General features: G+C 47.9%; 1 protein-coding gene across 2 annotated transcripts in view; it reads right to left on the reverse strand.

Annotated features, from left to right (window-relative positions):
- Positions 1-22,321, reverse strand: part of TRAF3 (TNF receptor associated factor 3) — a 78,857-nt gene that overhangs the window by 42,939 nt on the left and 13,597 nt on the right. The window contains exon 1 of one of the 2 annotated variants that reach the window (XM_083166880.1): positions 14,370-14,708. The exons of the other annotated variant lie outside the window; for it this stretch is intronic. Coding sequence (XP_083023006.1) covers positions 14,370-14,376 — 7 coding nt within the window. The 5' untranslated portion in view covers positions 14,377-14,708. Of the gene's footprint in view, positions 1-14,369; positions 14,709-22,321 lie in introns of those variants that run through there. 2 annotated transcript variants of the gene reach the window in all.

A 22,321-nucleotide genomic window follows, 5' to 3' on the forward strand; every position in this document is an offset into this window, starting at 1 on the left:
ATTTTGAAATACAGATTTGTATCAGTTTCAGCGTGTAAAATAAATAAATAAATAAATAATTTTAAAAAACGGCGTGGTCCATCACTCCCCCCCCTCCTTATTTTTCACAACCAGCACCAGGCCCAAGGGCTGGTCCTCGTTTCCAAAATACGGTGGACAAAATTACTAGGGGTCCCCAGTATTTTAAGAACCAGCACCAGGCCCAACCAGCCAACAGTGTAATGTCACAGCCGGGGGACACTTATTATATAAGGTCATTACTCCCTGACTGCTGGGTGTTCCCATATGGTAATGGGGCTGCCCGACGCCGCCGGCCCTTCTCTGCATGCACCCGGCAATCAGAATGTTTGCCATGGGTGCAAACACCCTGCGTCTGTGCCCCCCCCCCCCCCCCCTGGGATTTGGGCATCGGGCTGATTAAAGGGTGTCAAAAATAAATGAAACTATTGCATATAGCTATGGAACTTGTAAAAGGCATTAAAGGGCATGCTGGAACTTGTAGTTCCACAGCAATACAAATAGTTAAATAAACACACAGACACCCAATAAAAATGCAACTTTATTGCATACTGAGCCCTTTAATGCATATGTTGAGCCCGTAGGTAGGTCTACAGCCATCCATCGGTGCGTCCTGAAGAAATCCATAGGGGGACCTGTGGAAGCAATTTATACTTACAAGTCTCCTCCGGTGTAGATCACGTCCTCTTCGGTCCAAGTAGCATCCCCGGGGTCTTTGCAAAAAAATAAAAAGATACCCGATCCATGACGTACTGAGATAGGATCCGCACGCTGTCTTTGTTTACATCTTGCGGCTCCTCCCGAATGCCGCTATTGGCCGGCTTGCAGCCTAGCGGCTCCTGATTGGCCGCTAGACGGCCAACAGTGCCAGGCAAAATAGAGCCACTTAATAAATTAGGAATCACCATTCTTTTGTAAACACAAATACGAAAGTGCCATGAACACGAATTTCCGTATTTTCGGGATGGTATATCCCGAAAATATGAATTAGTAAAAATAGGTGTATTCGTATCCAGAAATCCACCTATTTTTTTTACGAATTTCCCTTAGTAAATTTCCCACTATATTACAAATAATTATTCTGGGTATTTTTATTTTAAATGAAACACTATATGTAGTAATGCTCTATGTTAGATACAGGGGATTATTCTGGTTCATGCGACTGCACGGAGGACCAATGTTGTGCGTCTGAGCAGGCGGATTTCTGCGCATGTGCACAGACGCAGGGTGTTTGCACCCATGGCAAACATTCTGATTGCCGGGTGCATGCAGAGAAGGGCCGGCGGCGTCGGGCAGCCCCATTACCATATGGGAACACCCAGCGTTTCATGTGTGTTCTCATGGTAATGAGGCCATGACACGGGTGCGTGGGGTGAGCAGCTGACCTCATCGGATGTCAGCTGCCCGCCCATTTACGTCCAAGCATGCACGTATATGTAAATGACTTCAAAGTCCCTTGTATTGTGTTCACCTTCCACATCTTTTGATGGTCGGTCACCCTGCCCTAAGCAAGGAGAGCGCAGCGGTACATTTATATGGTGTCCGTGTCGGCAGATTGACAGACAGCCAAAAATGTAAAAAAATCACACGTCGACCATTTCTACATCAACCTTTTGCTTGTGTCAAAATGTTAACTGTCCTTCAAATGATCAACACCCAATCAAAAAGGCTTGTGCCCTAAGCAAGCCAAGCTCAAGATTACATAAAATGTATCACATAAGAGTGAAATGAGGTTTTATATAGTTCAAAACATAATAACAAGTCTATATCATCTTACAATTCAAGGGTGTAGCTATAATTTATACAGTGAGTAAAGCGGCTATGGGGCCCAGAGCTGAGAGGGGCCACCTTCCCTGTCACAGTTACATGTGTTATATACAGGGGTGTAGCTACCATAGGTGCAGCTGCTATGTGGCCCAGAGCTGAGAGGGGCCACCTTCCCTGTCAGTTACATGTGTTATATACAGGGGAAGAGCTACCATAGGTGCAGGGACTATGGGCGGATGCTCTAAACCAGAAATGCAGGGTTTTTACCGCATTTCAATATTCTCTAACAGTGTCCGCAGTGTCAGCGCTGCAGAAGGAATCGCCAGAAAAAGCTGGCGATTCCTTGCAGAAGCCTATAGGCTTCTTACCACAGCGCTGTGTAAGGGATGTGTCACGGATCCCTCCCAGCATGCCCTGCTTCTGGCCCCGGCGCTCTGCATCGCAAGGGACAGCTCTTATCGCAAGAGCTGTCCATTGTGTTAATAATCGCATATGTTAGAGCATGTGCGATTATTAACAATGCGATACCCGGCGAAGGGGTGCGATGGAGTGCGGAAGAGGTTAGAGCATCCCGCCCTATAACTGAACCATATTGAGCATCAAAAACCATTTGAGTTGGCAATTTGAGTGGTTTCGTTTGGGCGACCTAAAGTGTACAGAAGTATGACTAGTTAAATGAAATTCCATGTACCACACTGAAAAAAAAAAAAAAGACTGTTTCTGATATGAGGCAGGCCATTGGACATGCAGGCAGTTGGTACGAGTATTCTTTAAACATCTTGTTTTATGGCAACTTTACATAAAGCCCTCAGTAAGGGTGACCCGGGTCATGCATAATATTGCAGGCTTTTTTCAACGGGAAGCGGTCATCTATTAGAATGAACTTAGGTCTACAGTCATTAGGTCGACCCCACTAGGTCGACTGGCAGGAAGGTCGACCTGACTTAAGGTGGACATGGACCAAGGTAGACATGACTTAAGGTCGAATTTGCATAAAGGTCGACATGAGGAAGGTCGACTGGTCATAAGGTCGACATGGGTTTTTCACTGTTTTTTGAGCCGACATGTGCCGACAGGCGGTATTTCATGCCCTACCATCCACTAGGGCGTGGTGGGAGAATAAAATAGTGTGCCGAGCGCAGCGAGGCACCGTGCCCGAAGCATTGCAAGCGAAGCGAGCGATGCGAGGGTCCGATTCTCATTGCCAACTGTGTCCATGTCGACATTCGGATCAAAAAAACAGTGAAAAACCCATGTCGACCTTATGACCAGTCGACCTTCCTCATGTCAACCTTTATGCAATTTCGACCTTAAGTCATGTCGACCTTGGCCCATGTCGACCTTAAGTCAGGTCGACCTTCCTGCCAGTCGACCTAGTGGGGTCGACCTAATGACTGTAGACCTAAGTTCATTCTGACAGATGTCCCGATTCCTTTTCAACACCCTATTCTCATAAAGGTTGCGCACACTAAATAACTGAACCCTATAATATTGCTTGCACACCTAGGGCAGGAAGTATTAATATACATTGCAGTCCGGCAGCAGCAATGCTAGCGTATGTGTATTAACATATGTGGCTAGCATCGCAGTGCTGTGACAAAGGCCCCCTACGATACCTGTGATGTGTTGTGCGGGGGGAGGGGGGTCCTCCATCACCTCACTGGGCACCTCCTCATCCTGGGACAGCTAAGCAGGCTGTCTCCTGCGCCTCCTTCTCCCCACTGCAGCCGGAAAGATGTCCGGTTGTGTTGCTAGGGGGAGGAGGAGTTTACCTTCCGGGTCCAGGAGGACCTGAAGGAAGGTAAGCTAGGGGGAGAGGGAGAGGGGGGTCGGCAGAGATGGCAGGTGGCAATAGAAGCCCATAGGAGATACCCTGCCCTGCGATGACACGGCGGCCAGGTGTTCGTACATTAGAAAATGCGGTAAAACCCCCGAAAACAGGGTTTTACCATTTTTAGCTTAGTAAATCCCGCCCCTAACCTCTCTCGCTCTCCTCTGCAGTGCAGTTCCCAAACCATGCTAATACAGGTTGAGTATCCCGTATCCAAAATGCTCGGGACCAGGAGAATTTTGGATAACGGATTATTCCGTATTTCGGAATATTTTAATGATGTATTTTGAAGTATCTTGCATTTATGCTGTATTAACACATAATATACACACAAATATATTTTATTACCACATAAAATACACACAAACATATTTTAATTGTTCAAAAAACAAGGTTTCAAAACGTGAAACAAAATGTGTGTACTATCTCAGCACTGAATTTGAATGCCAAGCAATCATTGTCTTGCACATATATAGTGCCAGTTACATATCATGTCCCCAGTGATGCTGTTACATATGTCCCCAGTGAGTTTTTAGCAAAAAAAAAAAAAAATTTCACTTTCTGGAATGTCCGTATTTCGGAATAATTCGGATAACGGATATTCGGATACGGGATACTCGACCTGTATCCCATATTCTAGAACACTTTCAATGGTGCATTTCAATGGTGCAACGGTAAAAATGTATCTACTCACACCTGCCGCTCTCAATCCTCTTAAAAAGAAGATACATTGTTGTACTTTCCTGAAGCTAATGTAAAGTGACCCTGTAAAATTACAAGAAACCATAATGCCTAAAAACGTAAGTGAGTCAACGATCTTAATATTTGTCTCCTCTCTTGCTACTGACATTTTAGCAGGGCCTGTACAATTTCTAAAATCAATGACCATTTATTTTGTTTTAGCACCATTCATAACAAGGTGATTCATTTTACACACCCCAGCTTCACAACCTGCGGCCTGTTTGTCAGGAAGTCTGAAACCAATTGCATACAGATGCAACGTAGCTTGCCCCGCCGCCGGTCCCCCTCGCTGCCCCAAAACCCCCCCTAACCCTGCCCGTCTTCCTGAAGTGGAGACGGGTAGGGAACCGCAGCGCCGCACGCGCAACACAGTTCAGTGTAGCCCCTGTCCGCCGGCGCTTGCCAGAGGGGAGGGTCTGGCGAGCCCCAGCCAAGAATGACAGGGGCTACATCTGTATGAACCCATTTAGACCTAAATCAAATAAATTGGATATTAATAAAGAAGGTACAATGGAATTAAAAGCAGAACTAAAATACACAAATAAAATCCTCATGTACGAATTCTTTAATGCTGGGTACAAACCACAACGATTTGACCTCAATTCCCCCAATTTCGATGCAATCTCAACCGATTGTATGTAAATTGGGCATGTTTTAGATCCGATTCCGATCCGATGCGTTTCCCCTCTAGTCGGTTGGTCGTTTTGGAGATCCTACCTGCTGCAGTCAGGATATGTAAAATATCCATTCAACTGGGTACAGATCGTGTGACCATCGTACGATCGTCTCACAATCATGATTGTTCTAGTGTGTACCTAGCATAACTCTAAATGGGTCAGTGCTGAGTGTACAACAGTGAGGATAGCATTATCAGTAGAGCCATTCTCCTTATAAGTAAATAGATAGGGATCAAACCCACCCACAGAAAGACCTTTAATCTGTCCCATCACTAAACGCTCAAAGCATTTCAAAACCAGTGATGTCAAGGCAAAGGGTTGATAGTCATTTAAACAGGTTGGTGCATTCTTTTTCCGTATTGGGATAATAGTTAAACTTTTAGAACACCCAGGGACCACACAGTTTACAAGATATAAAACAGCTAAACAGCCTGCCTCCGTCCCCTCTGGTGTGACCGGGGAAGCCCGGCGCCGCTGTAGATAGCAGTGTAGAGCCTTCCGGGTGTCCTGGCCCGCCCCTTTTCTTGACAGCAGCGGCCGAGCCCGCCCCTTTTCATCACAGCACGGCTTGGGCACGCCCCTTTTGTGACATTGGTGGCCTGGGACGGCCAAAACAGTGATGTCAGCGGGCCCCTACACCCCCCTTACGCTGCCCCCGTGCAGCAGCACCCTGCCCGCCCTAGTTCCTAGAAGGAACACTATGTATGATAGTGGTTAAATGATCATACAGAGGGGAAAAAGAGACTACTGAGCAGGTGTGTGCCTCCACTGATCCTAGTAAACATCGCAGCAAATGTGAACAAGTGTATCCATACCCTAAGAGTAACCGTAATACCGGATTTGGCCTCATTCCCACACCTACTTATTTCTTCTTGTGAACCAGCGATCGGAGACCTCGGGAAGGGTCACAATGGAGCAAAAAGATTCAATTGTTACCCTTTTCAACTTCATTTATAAACACTATTTGGAGAGAGATAAAGCGGAAAGGAGTGCCTTTACAGGCTGTGTGTGAAAATGACAGCTAGTAGCTGGTTGGTCGGTACTTTATCTCTCTAAATGCTTGGATACATCTGGCCATTTCAAACAATCCTGGCGGAGATGTTAAACCGGAGCTGAGGCTTAATGCGGCTAACCCCGGGCACTACAGAGGAAAATAGTGGGCAACGCGGGAAGAAATTAATACCCCTGCAGTCCAAATTTTTTTCTGCAATTCAAACAATCTGGATTCAATTAATTGTAATCTTTTTTTAATTTTTTATAAAAAAATGGTCTACATTGAACGTTGAACGTTAATGTTCTGATTTTAAAGTGGCTCACAATTGGATCTGCTACTAATGCTAGGGCTGTTGAGCCTGACTAGATGTTGGACCTAAAAGGGTTAAATCTGCCGGTTAATTCTGAACTGGTTAACTTCTGTATAAACTAGGGACATTCCCATGGACAAATTATAAAGATTGGGAATCTCCCTGCAAATTAGCTGCGGTAATAATAAACCAGACGCCTCAGGATACTTAATAAAGAAAAGGAAGGGGGTGAGAAAAAAAGAAATGTTTTACACACCCATCACATGAATACACAACTTCATTGTGTACACTCGTAATTCTTATTCAAGTATTGATCTAAATTAACATTTCGAAGTCACTTGTTTAAAAGACATCGGAAGGGACTAACGCAACCTGCCAATGTACCACACAGTCACTGTGTAACTAGCCCCGAGCCATTTTTTTTAATGAGATTGAGCAAGTAATCTATCTGCCTTTAGAATGAACACGCTCACCTACCGGTGTGATGTCATTCACATATCCAGCTTCATTTAAAGGTTGTATATGCGCAAAGCGATCTGGAGTCCAATCAATACAGGACAATCGTTACTACATTTCCCCAACAATATGACTTCACGTCACGCAGCTGACATCCCACCCATGATTTGCAGGGCTCAGAAAACATAACACTGAAATACAAACGCACACCCACTTTATTCTCAGGCTCTGGCGCCTACTCACAGACACCGCCCACGCCAATGGGACTGCATTGAATCATTTAGTCCAACCCACAAGTTACTCTTATTATTGTAAAACTCTTATGAAGATAATCTGTGTATGGGTCATAGTTTTGACAGTATATAGGTCGACACATAAAACAAGTCGACGGGCCTAAGGTCGACACAAGCATTATGTCAACAATGAGAAGGTCGACATGAGTTTGCACCTTTTTTTTTTAATGTCGACGTAAGTCAACATGGGCACTGTACTAGTGTACTGCGTCCCCTCGTATGGCTCACCATGCTTCGGGCACGGTGCCTCACCGCACTCGGCACACTATTATATTCTCCCTCCGTGCCCAAGTTGATGGTAGGGTATGAAATATCGCTTGTTTTTGAAAAAAAAAATGTGAAAAACTCATGTCGAGCATTTTGACTGTCGACCCAATGCTTGTGTTGACCTTCAGGCCCAGTTGACCTTTGGCCTGTTAACCTTTAGCGGTCGACCTAATGCAAGTTGACCTTCGTAGTGTTGACCGTAATCTGATGAAATAGTTATGTTTGTGCCAGCAATGGCCGAACATTTGTGTAATTGACTCTTAACGTATTGCATGGTTTAAATATTTATTAGGTGCCCCGGTATATTAAGATAAGAACAAGAAAAGAAAAAAAGGGTTCCAGATTCCATCAATAGGACAGAGGACAATTTTTGGGGGGACATTAATGTATATTTTAGGGCATAGAGTTCTTTTCACTCTATTCCCTACCACACATACAGAAAAGGGTATATTTTGCTAATGATGGTGTAATGGTTAGCTTTACTGCCTTGCAGCGCTGAGGTCATGGGTTCCATTCCCACCATGGCGCTAAGTGCGGAGTTTGTATGTTCTGCCCGTGCTTGCGTGGGTTTCCTCTGAGTACTCCCGGTTTCCTCCCACAATCCAAAAATATACTGGTAGGTTAATTGGCTCCCAACAAAATGAACGCGTGTAAGTGTGCGGGTATATGTGATAGAGAATATAGATTGTAAGCTCCACTGGGGCTGGGATGGATGTAAATGGACAAATATTCTCTGTAAAGCTCTGCAGTATATGTGTGCGCTATATCAGTGCCGTAACTAGACATTTTGGTGCCCTGTGCCAGAAAGGGAATTGGCACCCCCTCCCCTCTCCCCCACACAAATATTAAAATAGGGACCGTGCGTGCCGAAGGTGCGCGCCAAGAGTTTAGAGCCAGGACTTCATGGTAAAAGGGGCATTGTCACATAATAGTACAAATTCACATTATACCACACAGTGCCACGTGCACGCACTGCGCCAGATATACGCAGACACAATGCCCATTGGACTAGCGCCGATTATGCACACATTGCTTACAGAAGTAGTGTCCCTCTTTCTCCCAGTGTCAGCCCTGCCCCCCTTCCCTACAGTGTCAGCCCTGTCCCCCTTCTGAACAGAATCAGTTCTGTCCCCCCCCCCCCCCCCCATGTCTCCTCTGCGGTTCCCAACCAGCTGCTCCTCAGTCAGTCATAGTGCAGCCTATTGAGCAGAGCGCCAAGTCTAGGGGCACCATGTAATAAAATACATTGCCGCGCCACCGCAACAATGCTATCACATATGTACTAACATATGCGACTAGCATCGCAATGTGGTGACAGAGGCCCCCGTGATACCTGTGATGTGGTGTGCGGAGGGTCTACGTCACATCCCTGGGCTTCAGTGGCTGTCTCCGGCGCCTCCTCCCGTCAGCCGGAAGGACCTCCTGCTGTGACATGTTGTTAGGGGGAAGAGGAGTGTGACGGAGGACAGCAATGACAGAGTGGGGTCGGCGTCTGCAGCGGGTGGCGATAAGAAGCCCACGTGGCAGCCGGGTCTTCATAGATTTGAAAATGCGGTAAAACCCCCGAAAGGGAACGTCCAAACTGTGGCCCTCCAGCTGTTGTGAAACTACATATCCCAGCATGCCTTGCCATAGTTTTAGCAATCCCTAATAGCATAACTGTGGCAAGGCATGATGGGATTTGTAGTTTCACAACAGCTGGAGGGCCATAGTTTGGACATGCCTGCCTTAAGGTGTGTACACACTTGTACAATTAAAGGTGCCCACAGACGCATCAATTATCGAATGCGTTTTGTACTTTTTAAGCACAAATTGCATCTTATGTACAATTATTGGATGGTGTTTATGGGCTTGTGCGATGCGATGCGCGTTCCCGGGAGCCCGATATTGTATGTCTAAAAAAGTACGTGCTGCACGTACTTTTTAGACTACATCTGAAATTTAACATTACAAACATGGGTTCATCACATGCATCCAAGTGCACATCTCATAGCAAGCTGGAAGAAAAATTGTATAGAACCATTGTACAGTCAAAAACGCATAGCACAGTACAATTGTAGCGTCTGTGGGCACCTTTAGACTATATATACAATTTAGACCTGGGGTAGCCAACCCTAGTCCTCGAGAGCTACCAACAGTGCATGTTTTGCAGGTCTCCTCACAGACTCACAATTGAGCTAATTAGCTCCATCTGTGTAATGTGTCAGTGATTAATGAGTGCAGCAGCTAGGTTTGGAAAATATGAACTGTTGGTAGCTATCGAGGGCTAGGGTTGGCTACCACTGATTTAGACTATCTGCATACAATTTAGACTATATAGTGCAGATCTGCACTATATAGTCTATGCAGCCAAGACTTTCTGGCTGCAATACGGGAGCGCGCATCGGGATCACAAGGGTTAAAACCTGTGCGATCTGCATGAGATCCAGATGAGATATTGACTATATAGTCAAAATCTCATGCACATTGTACAAGTGTGTACACACCATTAGTACACCCTGCCCTAGGACACAGAGGGGAGCGCCAATCAGTATGAAGTATCTGCGCTCTGCTCTGTGACTGAAGATCCACCTGCTGGAGAACACTGTGCAGTGCGGGGGGGGGGGGGGGAGGGGGGGGAATATGCGATCACTGGCAGTCGCGGAGAGTCGGGGAACAAGGTGTGTGGCAGTGAATGTGCCCACAGTGCAGGTGCGCTTTTGGCAGGGCATAGCTGGCACACACCTAGATATGGCCCTGCGCTATATAGATAACTGGTAATATCCTTATTATTATTATTATTGTTATTGTTGAGGATCTTTTGAGAATTTGGAAAATAAGTGAATTCTGCGCCACCCAGAAGTGGCGGATTGCAGGAGCTGGCGCACTATGAATATGTAACCCCCTGCAAACAAGCATGTAGGTAAAAAAAAAGTATAATTCATGTTTTACGATTGGGGGGGGGGGGGGGGGGAATGTGGACCATTAACTTTTTGGGACGGGGGAGTAAAATTTCTAGTTACGCCACTGACTATCCTGCCATCATTCCCATATTGTTCCCAATACGAGACCACGGGGGTGGCAATGTATGAGAAAGTCAAGAGAAAAATAAAATCCACAACAAAACTCAAAGCTTTTCATGCGTCAGCCATTGTCGTGTCAACCTTTTGGTGTTGACCTATTGACGGTTAGTGTTCATTCTAGCACTCGCTATCTTTGATATCCCATGCCGTTCCTCTTCCCTACCTACCTGCTGTAGTGCTTCTAGCACAGTGTGGTCTGTATATCAGCGCTGATATGCAAACCAGACCTGTGCTAGAAAGACCACAGCAGACAGTGACACCCCACGCAGGGAATAGGAACTGCATGGGTTTTCAAAGATAGCAGGTGCTAGAATGAACACTAGACGGTCGACTGGATACCATGGGCCCTATTCAGACTTGCTCACTGGGCTGGGCGAGCAGGTTACTGTAGCCACACTGAGCTCTCCCTGCCCCTGTGCACAGCTGCGAGCGCGTTCACAGTAGTGCACACAGGAGAACAATCTTTCTCAATGGAATGACTTTCCCCTGCTCGCACCGTTACTCAGCGATGCGAAGGGCTTACGTCAGCGGCCCTCCCGACGACCGGAGAACGCCCGCATTTTACAGGACGCTGCTGGAGTTACGCCCCTAAGCGCCTGCCAATCACCTTCCGATCGTCCTTTGCAACATCATCCCGCGCATGTGCACCCTTTTGATAATCGTCAGGCCTGCGTAGGGGCCTGAATTGCGCCCCATATTTTTTACCCACTTCAACATGACAAGCATCAGAACATCACGGTCCAGCCTACAAATTCAGAGAACAACTATATTTATGCTGTTCATGAAAGAGAGCAATTCTACCAACCCTGCTGGTTACAGGTTTCCTTATTCCCGCCACAGCGACACTTGAGAATTCCCCTTGCAATTGCTCTAGTTCGTTTCCACATAGACGTCCCCTAACGTCACGCTGCAATACCTTCTCACGCGATGCTCTGGATCACCTGATGTCTTCAGGATTATATTAAGGGCAACAATCCCTGTGGCTGGGCTGCGGTAGGTGGCGGCAATAATTCCAAGGAATTGTTATACAGGTTCAGTATCCCTTATCCGAAATGCTCGGGACCATGAGCATTTTGGATAAGGAATTTATTCAGATTTATGGGGAAAAAAAATTGGTACTTGTTTCCTAGCACGGCCCCCACGATATTCAGTCGTAATAAATTGTATTCAATTTAAAATTGTATACCATCGTATATGGCATACAATGACATACAATGCAATGCAATGCGATTTTAAATTGTATAAGCACCCTAATAGGTTTTTCCAATGTTAAATGGTCCCCCTATACGATTTTTAATTGTATAAGCACCTTAATAGGTGCTTACAAAGTTAAATGCACCCCCACGCCACCGCCACTATCAACGTCAACCCGAAGCAAGGCGAGCGCAGCGAGGGGCGGCGGTATGCGTCCTCCAACCTTTTTTTGGAATACACGGAAATTCCAGAAAGGGAATTGGCACCCCCTCCCCTCTCCCCCACACAAATATTAAAATAGGGACCGTGCGTGCCGAAGGTGCGCGCCAAGAGTTTAGAGCCAGGACTTCATGGTAAAAGGGGCATTGTCACATAATAGTACAAATTCACATTATACCACACAGTGCCACGTGCACGCACTGCGCCAGATATACGTAGACACAATGCCCATTGGACTAGCGCCGATTATGCACACATTGCTTACAGAAGTAGTGTCCCTCTTTCTCCCAGTGTCAGCCCTGCCCCCCTTCCCTACAGTGTCAGCCCTGTCCCCCTTCTGAACAGAATCAGTTCTGTCCCCCTTCCCCTCAGCCCTATCCCACTTCCCCCCAGTGTCAGCCATGTCCCCCCCCCCCATGTCTCCTCTGCGGTTCCCAACCAGCTGCTCCTCAGTCAGTCATAGTACACGGATAAGGGAGACCCGACCTGTCATTTTTACCCTTAAACTGGTATGCCAATATTTGAAGAATAAACCCCAGTACTGGTCTTAACAGATATCTAGTACCCAAAAAAACTGGGGGGGGGGGGGGGGGAATCTGGATTCCCCCAAAATAAGTCTTTCATAAATAAACAAATAAAAAAAAAAATCCCCAAAACATTTACAGAAGAGCCTCACGCAGACCAAGGAGGAATGTAGTAAAAATTCCACGGATAACAGATGAGTCATAATCAGAAATACATCCCGGACAAAATGTCAGAATGATATCACACTGGGAACATTCCCGGCCATTCCTGAGATCTTAGGACGTAGCGAGATTAGTAAGGATGACACAAGAATGAGACAAAGAATTTCCCAATACAGATGTACTCACGTGCGTGACCATTGCACCACACATTTCACAGGACGCACATTTACTGTATAGGAATCCAAAATTCCCAACACTCAGTAAGCAGCTATGTACAAACACGATGACACCGCCACGGTCACTTCTTCGTTACTATATTTTAACCCCTTCTCTGTAAAATTGAAACATGTATGTACAAATGTATTTCAGTCAAGTTCATACTGGCAGCGCAGAGGACACTCTATGGGGGGTATTCAACAAAGCTTGCAAGGGGATAAAAACCCAACCAACCAATAGGCTTGCAACTGTCATTTTTTTTTTTTACATACAGCCTATATATACACATACACGGACGGTGAGATATTCAACTGTTTGCACCCTATAACCTTATTCTGTATAGTAGTTATGACAAGCAATAGCAATCAGGTCGGAGTATTTTATAACTATATAGAGAAACAGGACGAACCAGTAACTACTCCCCACGCAGGGTGCACCAGATATCATCAGTGCAGTTCAGGAATCACATCCAGCATAATATCACACTACTGACACAGAATAATGCAGGACCAGTAATAGAAGTGCATTTACCATGAATGGGCACCATACCCTTCATTCATAGAGGGCTTAGCCCCCTAGCCGTCACACCACAATGCTACAGAGCTAATGGAGGTTACAATAGCCCTTGTGGTCCGCCCACATGGTGTGCAGTATGGAGGATCACCTGGGGAGCAGAGTGGCAGCAAAAGGTACAGTGGAAGCATAGGATGCAGGGCAGAGTGGCAGAGGGTATAGGGCAGAGTGGCAGCAGAAGGGTACATTGCACAGGGAATAGTGGCAGCAGAGGGTGCAGGGCACAGGACAGAGTGACAGGGAGCAGGGTACCGGACAGGGTCAGCAAGGGGCACAGAGCAGCAGGGGTGCAGCGCGCAGGGTAGTGTCAGAAGAGCACAGGGCAGAGTGGCAGCAGGGGTACAGAGCAGCAGGTTAATGGGCGGAGTGGCAGCAGGAGGTGCAGGGCACAGGACAGATTGGCAGAAAGGGGTACAGAGCAGAGTGGCAGCAGGGGGTGCAGGGCACAGGACAGAGTGACATCAGGGGTACAGAGCAGAGTGGCAGCAGAGGTGGTTGGGCACAGGGCAGAGTAGCAGCAAGGGGTACAGGGCAGAGTGGCAGCAGGGGTTGTAGGGCACAGGACAGAGTGGCAGCAGGGGTACAGGGCAGAGTGGCAGCAGGGGTACAGGGCAGAGTGGTAACAGGGGGTGCAGGGCACAGGACAGAGTGGCAGCAGGGGTACAGGATAGAGTGGTAGCAGGGCACAGGACAGAGTGGCAGCAGAGCACAGGGCAGAGTGGCAGCAGGGGTACAGGGCAGAGTGGCAGCAGGGGTACAGGGCAGAGTGGCAGCAGGGGTACAGGGCAGAGTGGCAGCAGGGATTTTAGGGCACAGGACAGAGTAGCAGCAAGGAGCACAGGACAGAGAGGAAGCAGAGCACAGGGCAGAGTGGCAGCAGGGGTACACGCAGAGTGGTAGCAGGGGGCACAGTACAGTGGCAGAAGAGCACAGGGCAGAGTGGCAGCAGGGGTACAGGGTAGAATTGTAGCATGAGGTACAGAGCAGAGCACAAGGCAGAGTGGCAGCAGTGGGTGCAGGATAACCCCTCCCCCCGGACGGCATGCATGGGGTATGGCCACTTACTATTCATGAAGGGGCGCCAGTGCAGCTTCGCCGGGATGGGCAGCAGGGCACAGGGAGATGAATGGAAGCAGCCTCCGCCGGTTTGTACACAGTGGGGTAAAGTTATTGCTGCAAACAGCAGGCAGCAGCCCCCTCCCCATAGCGCTGGCTGTGTGCAGCGGCCGGTCGGTCCCCTCCCCCTGTGCTGCTGCTGCTGCTGCGGCTGGAAAGTCCCTTTCACAGTACAAGCTGCAGTGCTGACTTCCTCCGCTTGCGATGGAAATCCCCTTCTCACTCCCAGCCGTGCCAGCAGACAGGCTCCCCCCTAGCTGCTGCCCCTGCTAGCAGCCTCTCACCCTGGACAGGGCAGAACCTCTGGGCCAGCAATGCAGGAACTGCAAATAAGGATCCACACCACATACAGCCTGGGTGTTCCCTAGTTCTGCAGCTCACCCATGTAGATTTAACCCCTTCCTGTACTTTTTTTTGTTTTTGCCTGCCTGACAGACAACCCCCCCCCACACACACACACACACACACCCCTAGTTCATCCAGGATGCAGTCGGCATGTCATCAGTAAAAAGGCCAACAGTCAATATTGATTGGTTGACAGGTTGTAGGTCAACACATGAAAAATAATGGGTACTTATGTAATATCTGGGCTCCTGTTTTTCTTATGAGACCGCATCCGCTCGCCACGCTTCAGGCACGGTGGCTCGCTGCGCTTGCCACACTATATAAAATCAACTCCATGCGTAGTTGGATAGTAGGGGTATGAAAAAATGGGGTGCATTTAACATGGGAGCCCAGATAGTACATAAGTACCAAATATTGTCATACCTAAAGTTGACTTTGTCAAAAGGTTGACGTGGGAAAGGTCGACATGAGTTTTTCAAAAAATATTCCCCAGAACAGGTGCTTTTTCATACTTTACTATCCAAGTGGAGTTAAGGTCCATACACGCTGGGCGATTATGCCCAGCGTGTATGGATAGCGGCTTTCCTACTGCCCGGCGCGGTCAGCGGGGGGTGGACGGCTTTGCACAGCGCAGCGCTATGCAAAGCCGTCCTCAAAGCCACTCATCTCTGCTCATCGCCGGGCCATACACACTGGCGGCTTTGAGCTGAAAGCCACTCAAACTTGGGGCCAGATTCTCTAAGCTTTAAAAGTGATAAAATGGAGAGTGATAAACAGCCAGCCAATCAGCTCCTACCTGCCATGTGACAGACTGTGTTTGAAAAATGTCAGACAGGAGCTAATTGGCTGGCTGTTTATCACTCTCCATTTTAGCACTTTTGAAGCTTAGAAAATCTGGCCCTTGGTGTTTTGAGCAGCTTTCAGTTCAAAATCACCCAGTGTGTATCTGCCTTTAGATTATAACAGTGCGAAGCGAGCCATGCTAGGGGATGCGGTACACTTATACAATGTCAATGTATGTCCATGCCAGCGCCTGGCACCTAATGTGGCAGCACCTACGTGACCATAAGACACTAAAGGGGCAGATGTACAGAGAGGCCGTATACAGCTCTCCCTAGAGCCGCCCCGGGATCTTTGCGGGCAGCAGGATCGAATGTGGTTCTTTTGTACGTAATATATCGCCTGCAGATTGCTTCTCTTTCTGGGGCGACTCAGAGGGTCCGGTGCACAGGACCGCGCATACTATAGCATCGGGCCCGCTGTCATTCAGCTGCAATTTGGGCTGTTTTCCTGTGATTGATCGCCCAGTGTATGGGGGCCTTTACTGAAGTATACTGAAGTTGGCACACACAAGCCAGGGAACTTGATAGCTGCTGGTATACTGTAAGACAAGACTCCTTCTAGGATCATCCCCATTGCTGTAAAGACCAAGGAGGTAGACGCTTAACCTAACGGCGCCAATTCTGGGTTTCTCAAGCAGCTTTTATCCACATGAGTGCACTTAGCATGTGGAATAAATAACTAGCCAAGGCTAGATTAAATGCTGTAATTAGAGACCGGCTTCCCTATCGGGACGTCTCCTTGTTATTTAAAGAAATATATTTGTACCACACACACGACCGTCGGCATAAGCAGCCTGCGTTTGTGATTTCACTGCACTCACTCTTCAGAGTTACTAAGTGGTGCTATTACCAGCTCGCTGTAGATGCTGCAGATTAGCAAGAACAAAAAAAAAAAAATAAGGTACTTGTGTACAATCACAGCTCCCACTATGGGCATTGTATACGGAAAAATCGCATGCAATCTGATGCGATGCAATGTCATTTTTCACTGAAATTATGGACATGAGTTGAAATCATGTAAAATGCACCCCAAATGTCATTTTTCACACTGTACCACCCCCACTATCAACGCGATGGGAGCCGTGATTGTACACAAGTACCAAAAATAAACATCAGTATTGTTATTTACAGCTAGTGCAAGTCACAAGGACTAACATATCGCATCTGGGAGCAGAGAAACGAAAACCAGCAAGTAATCAGGGCTATTTTTCAGCAGGCTCCAGCAGGAACTGAGGCCCTTATTCTAGTTCACTCTTTCTGACAAAATATTTCTTATGCTGTGTACACACGGTCCGATTTCCTTTCCGATGTTGACGATATAGTCAACATCGGATCGGCATCGGATCAACATCGGATGCAGATCGCAAGGGTTTTAACCCTTGCGATCTGCATCCGATCCCGATCTGCATCCGATCCCGATGCGCGTTCACGTATCGAAAGCCAGAAAGTCAAATCGGATGTGCCTTACGATCCTATCCACGATCCTATCTCATCAGATCGTGGATAGGATCTTAGGGCACATCTAACGTGTGTACACAGCATCAGATGGACAAAACCATGTGCACTGCAGGTGAGGCAGGTGTTACTTGTGCAGAGATAATTAGATTTGGGTGGGTTTTTACACCTGCCTCACCTGCAGTGCACATGGTTTTGTCCATCTAATGCTGTGTACACACGGGGGCGGCATGGGCTATAATCGCTGGGAATATGGTCGCAGGCGACCATATTGGCAGTGATTGGGAGTGTGCCCCAGCAATAAATCGCCAGGTGTGCGCTCCCGTTTTCTGCCCCATTGTAATCGCTGGTCGCAGGAGCAAGCTCCTGCGACCAGCTAATTACCTCTGCAGCTCCCCCAGCAGAGGTTCCTTTTCATCAGCGACCATCTCTGGTCGCTGATGAAAAGGAGACACTGAGTAATATATTGCTCAGCCATATATTGCAAGCAATATATGGCTGAGCAATATATCTCCCCCCGTGTGTATGCACCTTAAGAAATATTTTGTCAGAAAGAGTGAACTAGAATAAGGGCCTCAGTTCCTGCTGGAGCCTGCTGAAAAATAGCCCTGCAAGTAATGTATCCTGTACATCAGCGAATAATCGGCACAATTATTGGGCCGATGATTACATTAGAAGAATTGTGAGAAATCTTCACTTAAACAATTCTGACCCAAAACAATTGGAATTGACACATTGCTACATTTGGGATTTTAAACATGATAAATTGCGGTGATCATCCGAATTGGCTTGGCCAACTGTGAATCGGGGATCCCCAATGGACGTGTGGGACCAGTGGTGGAACTTGTGGGTGGGGTGCAAAAATATAATTTGGTCCCCCCTCCTTCACTCCAACCCAAGTTCACATTGGCCCTTATTCAGATCTGACCGCAGTACAAATTTGTTGTTAAAATGGGCAAAACCATGCTGCACTGCAGGTGGGGCAGATGTAACATGTATAGAGAGAGATAGATTTGTGTGAGTTATTTTGTTTCTGTGCAGGGTAAATACTGGCTGTATTATTTTTACACTGAAATTTAGATTTCAGTTTCAACACACCCCACCCAAATGTAACTCTCACTGCACATGTTACATCTGCCCCACCTGCAATGCACACGGCTTTGCCCATTTTAAGAACAAATTTGTACTGCGATCAGATCTGAATAAGGGCCAATATGCAACAAGGCAGTGGGTGACAGGGGGAGGCAGAGGGTGACAAGGAGAGGCAGAGGGTGACAGGGGGAGAGTGAAAGTAAGGAAGCATTTTTTAGATCCTTGGATTTGAGATTGCAAAAATGCTCAATCCTGAGATCCCAGGATTGGCTTCCCTTATACAAAAAGGGCAGTGCAGCGGAGTGGTGCCAGGAACCACCACTGTACTAAGGCATAGGGGTGTATTCAATGCCGCGGCGAGCAGCCAGCGAGGGGGCTAAACAGCGAGGATTGCAAAAAAACAGCGATCCTCGCTGTTTAACCACCGCGCCGGCCACTCGCTCTATTCAACGTTCAGGGGAAATCCTCGCCGTCACAAGACGGCGAGAATTCCCCAAAACAGCGAGACCCGCGGCTAATGCAGGAAACTCGCTGTATCTCGCTTGTTCAGGAGCCGCATTCGCCAATTTCCCCTCGTTCAAAAAATGGAGCGAGGGAGAATTGGCGTATGAGGGGGCTGCGTTGAATACTGTCAGGGTGAGTGGTGACAGCGAGCAGGAAGCTCTGCTCGCTGTCACCACTCGCCCACAGCATTGAATACCTGCCATAGAGAGATAAAGGGAGTTATTCTAGTTTCCTTGGTCCCCTGCACGGGGTACCGATGTTTTCGTCATGCGCATGCACATTTCTACACATATGCATATTCTTGGCGCGAGCAGGCACAGCAAACTGTTAGTTCGCAGTCCCGTTCGCACCTACCAATGCGTGCATGGGGCGGCTGGCGAGGGGACGCACCCATGGGTGTTTCCACTAAAACGCTGGGCGTTCCATTGGAAATTAGGCAGTGAAGCTGCTGCCGGGGACGGGCAGCTGACATCCCGCCAAGGGAACGCGCAAAACTAAGGCACCTGAGAGTGTCTTAGTTTTGCATATACATTCCAAATCATTTGATGGTCAGCGACCAACGAATTATTTGGTCCCCGCACCCAAGGCTGCAAATGGAACTGCCGGGAACTTGGCGAGCGCGGTGGGGGCGGGCGGTGTTAAAACCACACGCGGCGCTGCAAAATTCGCAGTGCTGTGTGTGAACTAGAATAACCTGCAAAGCGATAAGCTGGACCCATGTGCAACGCTACGACCGGTGGTGGCACACCAAGCTGTATTACAGCGCCTGAAGATGCTTAAAGCGGGCGCTGTAGCCTTTGGAGCTTGTACACCAGGAGAAGGGCTGATTCTGGCATTAGCATACATTCAGCAATTCGACTACAACACAAATAAGCGGTCACAGCAGCGTGCGACTCAGTATAATGGCCCGGTACAGCGACAGCCCGCACCTGCCCTCCCACATTTGTGGCTTCTGTGCTCTGCATGAACAGCCGTAAGCTCTCAAAATTCAGGTGGCGCTCCAGTGCTGAATTGTGTCATGGTAGCTCTGCCCCCTCTGTACATTGCCTGTTTTCTCAGCACTGTAGTGCATGGGGCAGAGCCACAATGATGCGCTAGTGTCACCACGCCCCTGTGCAGCCCATCTGTGTGCTGACCACACCCCTTTATGCGCCTATGGTAGACGGGGCTAATACCTTAATATATCTTAATGCACAAGATTTCTGCAGTAATATGCTGCCTGAGAGCCGTTATTTTTGCTGGAATATGTATTATACACACCGTAAGTGCCACCTACATGCTCGATGCCAAGGGGCTTCATGCTCGATGCCAGGGGGGACTGAAATTGCTCATTGCCAAGGGGGACTGAATTGCTCTTTGCCAAGGGGGACAGAAATTGCTCGTTGCCAAGAGGGACTGAAATTGTTACCAGGGGAGGGTGAAATCATGCTGCGGTGCGCTCCGACAGCCGGGCAGAGAGAGCGGTGCACTGTCCGGCTGTATAGTTAAAGAGGTCTGTCCACTGCTATTTTCAAGTCTCCCGCTGGACCGTGAGCCAATAGGAGCTTGCAGTCCAGCAACCCCCAATGCTGCTCCTGATGGACTTAAAGCGCCTATTGCCTTGTGGTCCAACGGGAGACTTTAAAAAGCAGCAGACAGACCTGCTTTGTGCTTTGTGTCCTGACTCCTGCGCCTTCCGGCCATGGCTCACAAAGCTGATATTGTGAGCCACGGCCGGGTGGCGCAAGGGTCAGGACACAGGAATGCAGCAAGCGGGCAAGCAAGGTAGCGGGCTGCAGAGTTTGTAGTGCACGGCTCCGGCACCCTGTGAACTTTTGGTGCCCGGAGCTTGTGCTCCGCCCTTGCTATGCGCCTGATTCCAGGGATTAAGTGAAGTTAAACTTAATATAAATTAATAGATGAAGTTGTTACAGAAGAAAATATTTGGGTATTTCCTGTTGGCAACTTTAAATGGAAAACAAAAATACTTGCATTGATAAAGTATTTTTGACCAATTATTTCACAGGATTACATAACAGAGGGAGTGGCCATGAAGATGGGAGTGCCTTCGGGTCCTTTATGGCGTATGTGGTGTGTCCTGGACCTCTGTTGTGAGCAGTCAATTCAAAGGGTGAGGAGGGTATTGAGAGGGGCACAGCACCTCTGAACGCTGGGCATGGCCTTGGGGGAAGTGGACCTACACCTAACAAAGGGCCTGATGCTGAGGTGGGAGTAAAGCAAAAAAGAGCAGGCAATGTTGTACCTTAACTGAACCATGCTGCACTGCCTATGGGGCAGATGTAACGGGCGCAGAGAGATGTAGATGTGAGAGGGACGTTTCCTCCTCTTACGCTGCTCTGTCCCACATTATATGACTGTGGTATAACAGATCAACAGTAACTAGGTCAACACGAATTGTTGACATGCATTAGGTCGACTGGTTAAAATGGTCGACATGCTTTTTTTCTCTCTTTTGTTAAAGCGTGGTGTCAATCTTTTTGACTACCATTTAGACCAAGGATGGGGAACTTTCGGGCCCACCAGCTGCTGTTGAACTTCACATCCCAGCATACCCTGCTACAGTTTTGCTATTTGACCATACTAAAACTGTTGCAAGGCATGCTGGTAAATGGAAGTGACACATTTCTAAAAGTGACCTGCACTATTTGGTTCTATTAACCAATCAGAAAAGCGTTCTATGGCTGTCACATGACTGGCCACAAGGTGTCATGGCAGCTCACACATTCAACGCATCTAACAGTGGTGGGTCTTTGCCATGGTCTCTCTGCACGCCTGCGTCCCCATGGTTACCCCCAAAGTCGCAGAATGAAATTTTGCAAAGAGATGCATGATCGGTGGGCGTTTCTAGGTGATAAGGGTTTGCCTAGCCAGGCGCAAGCATGTTGTCAAAAGATGTAGTTGACGCAGGCAGCCATGTTTAGACAGAGAATCTGCACCTCCTTGGAAAACAATGATGCATCTTAATACCTACAGCGAAAGATTAGCTTTGCAGTTGGTGGGTGTGTTAGTAATCCCCCTTTCACATTCGCATGCCGGCTACAAAACCCCGGTTGTGAGCCGGCTTGCAAGTGCTTTCACGCCGGGCATAACGCCGGGCAGGTGACGTCATCTGGAGGCAGGGCCAGGGCGGTGCTGGGAGATGACAGCATCTCCCAGCTGCGCCTTTACAGTGCAGTGAACGGGTCCTGGGTCGCGTACCCCCGGGATACCTGTTCACACTGCGCCTGGACCCACGAGAGTTCTGGATCCAACCCTGGTCAAGACCCAGGGTAATGTACCAGGACCCTTTCACACTGACTCATCTCCCGGGTTGATGCGCGTTCATGTGCAATAACCCGGGAAATATTTGTCAGTGTGAAAGGGGTATGATGACCATCAGCTGCTGCATTGGCTTAAAGATGCAAAAAGAAGCAGTCTCTGCTGCAACTGTGGCGACTTCTGAATTAGGCCCAGAGTGTTACAGAAATCAGTGGTCACACTGTGAGCGAAAGGTCCTCGCTGTATCACTTCCCTAACGCCGCATACAACAACTGCTGTTAATTATAATTGTTTTGCTAGATTTAAAAAAAAAACAACGTTTTAGGTGCATATTGGATCGGTCAGATAGCGCTATATATTATTAGTAATGTTTTACTTTGTGTACTCAAACTGTATTTTTTTTGG

Source organism: Crinia signifera, chromosome 12 (assembly GCF_055691185.1).
Source record: "Crinia signifera chromosome 12, ASM5569118v1, whole genome shotgun sequence".
In the NCBI taxonomy this organism is placed as follows: Eukaryota; Metazoa; Chordata; class Amphibia; order Anura; family Myobatrachidae; genus Crinia; species Crinia signifera.